General features: G+C 66.6%; 1 protein-coding gene across 2 annotated transcripts in view; it reads right to left on the minus strand.

The window, feature by feature from the left end:
- The window catches only part of NUDT8 (nudix hydrolase 8), a 19,373-nt gene extending 11,427 nt beyond the window's left edge, over positions 1-7,946 (minus strand). Inside the window, exons 1-2 of one of the 2 annotated variants that reach the window (XM_075582597.1) lie at positions 7,719-7,946; positions 1,549-1,797 (exon numbers count right to left, since the gene is read on the minus strand). In XM_075582597.1, coding sequence (XP_075438712.1) covers positions 1,549-1,790 — 242 coding nt within the window. In that variant the 5' untranslated portion in view covers positions 1,791-1,797; positions 7,719-7,946. The remainder of the gene's footprint in view (positions 1-1,548; positions 1,798-7,718) is intronic. The other variant, XM_075582596.1, reaches the window with a different exon arrangement.
- Between the last annotated feature and the right edge of the window lie 1,312 nt (positions 7,947-9,258).

Here is a 9,258-nt window from a genome sequence, read left to right on the forward strand (position 1 = left end):
CTACCTGCAGGTGGGCACCTCCCTCTCCCCCCTCACTACCTGCAGGTGGGCCCCTCCCTCTCCCCCCTCACTACCTGCAGGTGTGCCCCTCCTGCCTCCCCCTCACTACCTGCAGGTGTGCCCCTCCTGCCTCCCCCCTCACTACCTGCAGGTGGGCACCTCCCTCTCCCCCCTCAATACGTGCAGGTGGGCACCTCCCTCCCCTCACTACCTGCAGGTGGGCACCTCCCTCCCCTCACTACCTGCAGGTGGGCACCTCCCTCTCCCCCCTCACTACCTGCAGGTGGGCCCCTCCTGCCTCCCCCCTCACTACCTGCAGGTGGGCCCCTCCTGCCTCCCCCCTCACTACCTGCAGGTGGGCCCCTCCTGCCTCCCCCCTCACTACCTGCAGGTGGGCACCTCCTGCCTCCCCCCTCACTACCTGCAGGTGGGCCCCTCCTGCCTCCCCCCTCACTACCTGCAGGTGGGCCCCTCCTGCCTCCCCCCTCACTACCTGCAGGTGGGCACCTCCCTCTCCCCCCTCACTACCTGCAGGTGGGCACCTCCCTCCCCTCACTACCTGCAGGTGGGCACCTCCCTCTCCCCCCTCACTACCTGCAGGTGGGCACCTCCCTCTCCCCCCTCACTACCTGCAGGTGGGCCCCTCCTGCCTCCCCCCTCACTACCTGCAGGTGGGCCCCTCCTGCCTCCCCCCTCACTACCTGCAGGTGGGCCCCTCCTGCCTCCCCCCTCACTACCTGCAGGTGGGCCCCTCCTGCCTCCCCCCTCACTACCTGCAGGTGGGCCCCTCCTGCCTCCCCCCTCACTACCTGCAGGTGGGCCCCTCCTGCCTCCCCCCTCACTACCTGCAGGTGGGCACCTCCCTCTCCCCCCTCACTACCTGCAGGTGGGCACCTCCCTCTCCCCCCTCACTACCTGCAGGTGGGCCCCTCCTGCCTCCCCCCTCACTACCTGCAGGTGGGCCCCTCCTGCCTCCCCCCTCACTACCTGCAGGTGGGCACCTCCCTCCCCCCCTCACTACCTGCAGGTGGGCCCCTCCTGCCTCCCCCATCACTACCTGCAGGTGGGCACCTCCCTCTCCCCCCTCACTACCTGCAGGTGTGCCCCTCCTGCCTCCCCCCTCACTACCTGCAGGTGGGCACCTCCCTCCCCCCTCACTACCTGCAGGTGGGCCCCTCCCTCTCCCCCCTCACTACCTGCAGGTGTGCCCCTCCTGCCTCCCCCCTCACTACCTGCAGGTGTGCCCCTCCCTCTCCCCCCTCACTACCTGCAGGTGTGCCCCTCCTGCCTCCCCCCCTCACTACCTGCAGGTGGGCCCCTCCTGCCTCCCCCTCACTACCTGCAGGTGTGCCCCTCCTGCCTCCCCCCTCACTACCTGCAGGTGGGCCCCTCCTGCCTCCCCCCTCACTACCTGCAGGTGGGCCCCTCCTGCCCCCCCCCCCGGCCCTGCTGACACCTGCGCACACTGCTTGTGTAAGGCTCACACTAACACTCTCAGGAGCTCCAGTTCCAGGGGACGAGTCGGGCGGCCATGTTACATTCACCCACCTTACATCCCCCTTGTGCCGTCCCCTGAGCTGGGGGGAGCGCAGGGTGTAGAGGAAGGTGGGGACCCCCTCGGAGCTGCAGAGGGTCACCAGGACGCCCGCTGAGGCCGTGGGGGGGAGCAGCGTGCCGCGCAGGGTCTCTCTGCACCGCTGCTCTACCTCCGGAGAAAGGACATCCCCCGGCGACGGTGGGGGGTCCCGGGAGAGGAGCCCGCGGGCGAGGAAGGGGGGACGCAGGAGCATGGAGTCACTGGTGGAGAGGGAGATACAAGAGACCGCGCTGACCACGAGGGCGTCACGGGAGTGTGTTTATGCGTGACACGTGTGTGTGCGTGTGACACGTGTGTGTGCGTGTGACACGTGTGTGTGCGTGTGACACGTGTGTGTGCGTGTGACACGTGTGTGTGCGTGTGACACGTGTGTGTGCGTGTGACACGTGTGTGTGCGTGTGACACGTGTGTGTCGAGAGGGGGCGCTCATGAGGAGCGCGCGGGACGAGGGGGAGAGCGCGGGACGAGGGGGAGAGCGCGGGACGAGGGGGAGAGCGCGGGACGAGGGGGAGAGCGCGGGACGAGGGGGAGAGCGCGGGACGAGGGGGAGAGCGCGGGACGAGGGGGAGAGCGCGGGACGAGGGGGAGAGCGCGGGACGAGGGGGAGAGCGCGGGACGAGGGGGAGAGCGCGGGACGAGGGGGAGAGCGCGGGACGAGGGGGAGAGCGCGGGACGAGGGGCTGCTGGGGGATCTGGGATGGGGTTAGAGACCCCCGGGGGCTGCTGGGGGATCTGGGATGGGGTTAGAGACCCCCGGGGGCTGCTGGGAGATCTGGGATGGGGTTAGAGACCCCCGGGGGCTGCTGGGGGATCTGGGATGGGGTTAGAGACCCCCGGCCCGGGGGCTGCTGGGGTATCTGGGATGGGGTTAGAGACCCCCGGCCCGGGGGCTGCTGGGGGTTCTGGGATGGGGTTAGAGACCCCCGGGGGCTGCTGGGAGATCTGGGATGGGGTTAGAGACCCCCGGGGGCTGCTGGGGGATCTGGGATGGGGTTAGAGACCCCCGGGGGCTGCTGGGAGATCTGGGATGGGGTTAGAGACCCCCGGGGGGCTGCTGGGGGATCTGGGATGGGGTTAGAGACCCCCGGCCCGGGGGTTGCTGGGAGATCTGGGATGGGGTTAGAGACCCCCGGGGGCTGCTGGGAGATCTGGGATGGGGTTAGAGACCCCCGGCCCGGGGGCTGCTGGGGGATCTGGGATGGGTTAGAGACCCCCGGCCCGGGGGATGCTGGGAGATCTGGGATGGGGTTAGAGACCCCCGGCCCGGGGGCTGCGGGGGGATCTGGGATGGGGTTAGAGACCCCCGGGGGCTGCTGGGGGATCTGGGATGGGGTTAGAGACCCCCGGGGGCTGCTGGGGGATCTGGGATGGGGTTAGAGACCCCCGGGGGCTGCTGGGAGATCTGGGATGGGGTTAGAGACCCACGGGGGCTGCTGGGAGATCTGGGATGGGGTTAGAGACCCCCGGCCCGGGGGCTGCTGGGAGATCTGGGATGGGGTTAGAGACCCCCGGCCCGGGGGCTGCTGGGGGATCTGGGATGGGGTTAGAGACCCTCGGCCCGGGGGCTGCTGGGAGATTTGGGATGGGGTTAGAGACCCCCGGGGGCTGCGGGGGGATCTGGGATGGGGTTAGAGACCCCCGGGGGCTGCTGGGAGATCCGGGATGGGGTTAGAGACCCCCGGCCCGGGGGCTGCTGGGAGATCTGGGATGGGGTTAGAGACCACCGGCCCGGGGGCTGCTGGGAGATCTGGGATGGGGTTAGAGACCCCCGGCCCGGGGGCTGCTGGGAGATCTGGGATGGGGTTAGAGACCCCCGGCCCGGGGGCTGCTGGGGGATCTGGGATGGGGTTAGAGACCCCCGGGGGCTGCTGGGAGATCTGGGATGGGGTTAGAGACCCCCGGCCCGGGGGCTGCTGGGAGATCTGGGATGGGGTTAGAGACCCCCGGGGGCTGCTGGGGGATCTGGGATGGGGTTAGAGACCCCCGGCCCGGGGGCTGCTGGGGGATCTGGGATGGGGTTAGAGACCCCCGGGGGCTGCTGGGAGATCTGGGATGGGGTTAGAGACCCCCGGGGGCTGCTGGGGGATCTGGGATGGGGTTAGAGACCCCCGGGGGCTGCTGGGAGATCTGGGATGGGGTTAGAGACCCCCGGCCCGGGGGCTGCTGGGGGATCTGGGATGGGGTTAGAGACCCCCGGGGGCTGCTGGGAGATCTGGGATGGGGTTAGAGACCCCCGGGGGCTGCTGGGGGATCTGGGATGGGGTTAGAGACCCCCGGGGGCTGCTGGGGGATCCGGGATGGCGTTAGAGACCCCCGGCCCGGGGGCTGCTGGGAGATCTGGGATGGGGTTAGAGACCCCCGGCCCGGGGGCTGCTGGGAGATCTGGGATGGGGTTAGAGACCCCCGGCCCGGGGGCTGCTGGGAGATCTGGGATGGGGTTAGAGACCCCCGGGGGCTGCTGGGAGATCTGGGATGGGGTTAGAGACCCCCGGGGGCTGCTGGGGGATCTGGGATGGGGTTAGAGACCACCGGCCCGGGGGCTGCTGGGAGATCTGGGATGGGGTTAGAGACCCCCGGCCCGGGGGCTGCTGGGAGATCTGGGATGGGGTTAGAGACCCCCGGCCCGGGGGCTGCTGGGGGATCTGGGATGGGGTTAGAGACCCCCGGCCCGGGGGCTGCTGGGAGATCTGGGATGGGGTTAGAGACCCCCGGCCCGGGGGCTGCTGGGGGATCTGGGATGGGGTTAGAGACCCCCGGCCCGGGGGCTGCTGGGAGATCTGGGATGGGGTTAGAGACCCCCGGCCCGGGGGCTGCTGGGGGATCTGGGATGGGGTTAGAGACCCCCGGCCCGGGGGCTGCTGGGGGATCTGGGATGGGGTTAGAGACCCCCGGCCCGGGGGCTGCTGGGAGATCTGGGATGGGGTTAGAGACCCCCGGCCCGGGGGCTGCTGGGAGATCTGGGATGGGGTTAGAGACCCCCGGCCTGGGGGCTGCTGGGAGATCTGGGATGGGGTTAGAGACCCCCGGCCTGGGGGCTGCTGGGAGATCTGGGATGGGGTTAGAGACCCCCGGCCCGGGGGCTGCTGGGAGATCTGGGATGGGGTTAGAGACCCCCGGCCCGGGGGCTGCTGGGAGATCTGGGATGGGGTTAGAGACCCCCGGCCCGGGGGTTGCTGGGAGATCTGGGATGGCGCTAGAGACCCCCGGCCCGGGGGCTGCTGGGAGATCTGGGATGGGGTTAGAGACCCCCGGCCCGGGGGCTGCTGGGAGATCTGGGATGGGGTTAGAGACCCCCGGCCCGGGGGCTGCTGGGAGATCTGGGATGGGGTTAGAGACCCCCGGCCCGGGGGTTGCTGGGAGATCTGGGATGGCGCTAGAGACCCCCGGCCCGGGGGCTGCTGGGAGATCTGGGATGGGGTTAGAGACCCCCGGGGGCTGCTGGGGGATCTGGGATGGGGTTAGAGACCCCCGGGGGCTGCTGGGAGATCTGGGATGGGGTTAGAGACCCCCGGGGGCTGCTGGGGGATCTGGGATGGGGTTAGAGACCCCCGGCCCGGGGGCTGCTGGGGTATCTGGGATGGGGTTAGAGACCCCCGGCCCGGGGGCTGCTGGGGGTTCTGGGATGGGGTTAGAGACCCCCGGGGGCTGCTGGGAGATCTGGGATGGGGTTAGAGACCCCCGGGGGCTGCTGGGGGATCTGGGATGGGGTTAGAGACCCCCGGGGGCTGCTGGGAGATCTGGGATGGGGTTAGAGACCCCCGGGGGCTGCTGGGGGATCTGGGATGGGGTTAGAGACCCCCGGCCCGGGGGTTGCTGGGAGATCTGGGATGGGGTTAGAGACCCCCGGGGGCTGCTGGGAGATCTGGGATGGGGTTAGAGACCCCCGGCCCGGGGGCTGCTGGGGGATCTGGGATGGGTTAGAGACCCCCGGCCAGGGGGATGCTGGGAGATCTGGGATGGGGTTAGAGACCCCCGGCCCGGGGGCTGCGGGGGGATCTGGGATGGGGTTAGAGACCCCCGGGGGCTGCTGGGGGATCTGGGATGGGGTTAGAGACCCCCGGGGGCTGCTGGGAGATCTGGGATGGGGTTAGAGACCCCCGGGGGCTGCTGGGAGATCTGGGATGGGGTTAGAGACCCCCGGGGGCTGCTGGGGGATCTGGGATGGGGTTAGAGACCCCCGGCCCGGGGGCTGCTGGGGGATCTGGGATGGGGTTAGAGACCCCCGGGGGCTGCTGGGAGATCTGGGATGGGGTTAGAGACCCCCGGGGGCTGCTGGGGGATCTGGGATGGGGTTAGAGACCCCCGGGGGCTGCTGGGAGATCTGGGATGGGGTTAGAGACCCCCGGCCCGGGGGCTGCTGGGGGATCTGGGATGGGGTTAGAGACCCCCGGGGGCTGCTGGGAGATCTGGGATGGGGTTAGAGACCCCCGGGGGCTGCTGGGGGATCTGGGATGGGGTTAGAGACCCCCGGGGGCTGCTGGGGGATCCGGGATGGCGTTAGAGACCCCCGGCCCGGGGGCTGCTGGGAGATCTGGGATGGGGTTAGAGACCCCCGGCCCGGGGGCTGCTGGGAGATCTGGGATGGGGTTAGAGACCCCCGGCCCGGGGGCTGCTGGGAGATCTGGGATGGGGTTAGAGACCCCCGGGGGCTGCTGGGAGATCTGGGATGGGGTTAGAGACCCCCGGGGGCTGCTGGGGGATCTGGGATGGGGTTAGAGACCACCGGCCCGGGGGCTGCTGGGAGATCTGGGATGGGGTTAGAGACCCCCGGCCCGGGGGCTGCTGGGAGATCTGGGATGGGGTTAGAGACCCCCGGCCCGGGGGCTGCTGGGGGATCTGGGATGGGGTTAGAGACCCCCGGCCCGGGGGCTGCTGGGAGATCTGGGATGGGGTTAGAGACCCCCGGCCCGGGGGCTGCTGGGGGATCTGGGATGGGGTTAGAGACCCCCGGCCCGGGGGCTGCTGGGAGATCTGGGATGGGGTTAGAGACCCCCGGCCCGGGGGCTGCTGGGGGATCTGGGATGGGGTTAGAGACCCCCGGCCCGGGGGCTGCTGGGGGATCTGGGATGGGGTTAGAGACCCCCGGCCCGGGGGCTGCTGGGAGATCTGGGATGGGGTTAGAGACCCCCGGCCCGGGGGCTGCTGGGAGATCTGGGATGGGGTTAGAGACCCCCGGCCTGGGGGCTGCTGGGAGATCTGGGATGGGGTTAGAGACCCCCGGCCTGGGGGCTGCTGGGAGATCTGGGATGGGGTTAGAGACCCCCGGCCCGGGGGCTGCTGGGAGATCTGGGATGGGGTTAGAGACCCCCGGCCCGGGGGCTGCTGGGAGATCTGGGATGGGGTTAGAGACCCCCGGCCCGGGGGTTGCTGGGAGATCTGGGATGGCGCTAGAGACCCCCGGCCCGGGGGTTGCTGGGAGATCTGGGATGGGGTTAGAGACCCCCGGCCCGGGGGCTGCTGGGGGATCTGGGATGGGGTTAGAGACCCCCGGCCTGGGGGCTGCTGGGAGATCTGGGATGGGGTTAGAGACCCCCGGCCTGGGGGCTGCTGGGAGATCTGGGATGGGGTTAGAGACCCCCGGCCCGGGGGCTGCTGGGAGATCTGGGATGGGGTTAGAGACCCCCGGCCCGGGGGCTGCTGGGAGATCTGGGATGGGGTTAGAGACCCCCGGCCCGGGGGTTGCTGGGAGATCTGGGATGGCGCTAGAGACCCCCGGCCCGGGGGCTGCTGGGAGATCTGGGATGGGGTTAGAGACCCCCGGCCCGGGGGCTGCTGGGAGATCTGGGATGGGGTTAGAGACCCCCGGCCCGGGGGCTGCTGGGAGATCTGGGATGGGGTTAGAGACCCCCGGCCCGGGGGTTGCTGGGAGATCTGGGATGGCGCTAGAGACCCCCGGCCCGGGGGCTGCTGGGAGATCTGGGATGGGGTTAGAGACCCCCGGCCCGGGGGCTGCTGGGAGATCTGGGATGGCGGTAGAGACCCCTGGCCCTGGGGTTGCTGGGAGATCTGGGATGGCGCTAGAGACCCGTGGCCCTGGGGTTGCTGGGAGATCTGGGATGGGGTTAGAGACCCGTGGCCCTGGGGTTCCTGGGAGATCTGGACACGGAGAACAACCTCTGACCTTCAGGAGAAATTATGATTTCATAAATCCAGAGGAGGCTTCGAGTGAGGGGCTAGGCCTCGCCAGCTCCTAAAATGGCGACGAATTAGGATGAGCGTTCGGTTTAGTTCTGCCCTTAGAAAAAATGGCGGCCGGCGCTGTCCTCCGCTTGAACCCTTCTCTCATTCTCTGTCCTTCCGCCTTCTCTCCGGGGACGCAGTGTTCTGCCCTCTTCAAAGATGACGCGCGGTGCGGTGCTTAAACGGCAAAGTGCGCTTGCGCAAGGAACTTTGCCCGTTTCCAAGATGGCGGCGAAAGCGCAATTACGCTTGAGTCTGCGATCTGCCCCCAGTTTCTGAACACTTTGTCCGCCAGTGGTAAAGATGGCGCATTACAGACGCAAGAAATGTGAGAGGATGAGAGTCTGGAGTCATGTGATCGATGGCGGCCAATTAGAGCTAAAGACGAGAGTTATGTCAGGATAAATTCCAGTGTAACAAGAGCACGTGACACAATGTAACACCCTGACCCCACACACTGACACAATGTGACACAATGTAACACCCTGACCCCCACACACTGCCACAATGTAACACCCTGAGCCCACACACTGACACAATGTAACACCTTGAGCCCACACACTGACACAATGTAACACCCTGACTCCACACACTGACACAATGTAACACCCTGCCCCCCCCACACACTGACACAATGTAACACCCTGAGCCCACACATAGACACAATATAACACCCTGACTCCACACACTGACACAATGTAACACCCTGAGTACACACACGCACACACACACACACACACACACACACCCTGACCACCCACACCCTGACCCCACACACTGACACAATGTAACACTCTGACTCCACACACACACCCTGACCCCACACAATGACACAATGTAACACCCTCACCTCGCACACTGACACAATGTAACACCCTGACCACACAATCTGACACAAAGTAACACCCTGACCACACAATCTGACACAAAGTAACACCCTGACCACACACTGACTCAATGTAACACCCTGACACAATGTAACACCCTGACCCCACACAGAGACACAATGTAACACCCTGACTCCACACTGACACAATGTAACACCGTGACCCCACATTTCAACTAACATACTTTTGCCTATGACTATAGCAATAGAATAAGAGGCGTGTCCCCTATGCAATGCTCACAAGGAATGTCCATGTATTAACCATGCACTATATATCCTTCTATCATGATTGTCCTTCCAAGTAAAACACCATACTTAAACTTAGACCGCCGTACTCCACAATGTCCGTAATCAGTGATGTCACTATCAGACCCTTGCTAGCCACTCTGTGTGGACTCCCAATAACATTGAATAGGTATATATCTTCTATGGGTGTCACAGGCTATAGGTACAATGAATAAAAGTGAAACTTATATACTGATCAGCAAAAATGGAGTAACTCTCATGGATGATTTGCTGGAGTTCCAGGTGCTGTCAGCGTGCTCATACCGAGGGAGTTCAGCATACAAGAGGTCGTGGGCGGCGGTGCAAAAAT

This window comes from Ascaphus truei, unplaced genomic scaffold (genome assembly GCF_040206685.1).
Source record: "Ascaphus truei isolate aAscTru1 unplaced genomic scaffold, aAscTru1.hap1 HAP1_SCAFFOLD_2407, whole genome shotgun sequence".
NCBI classification, from domain to species: domain Eukaryota; kingdom Metazoa; phylum Chordata; class Amphibia; order Anura; family Ascaphidae; genus Ascaphus; species Ascaphus truei.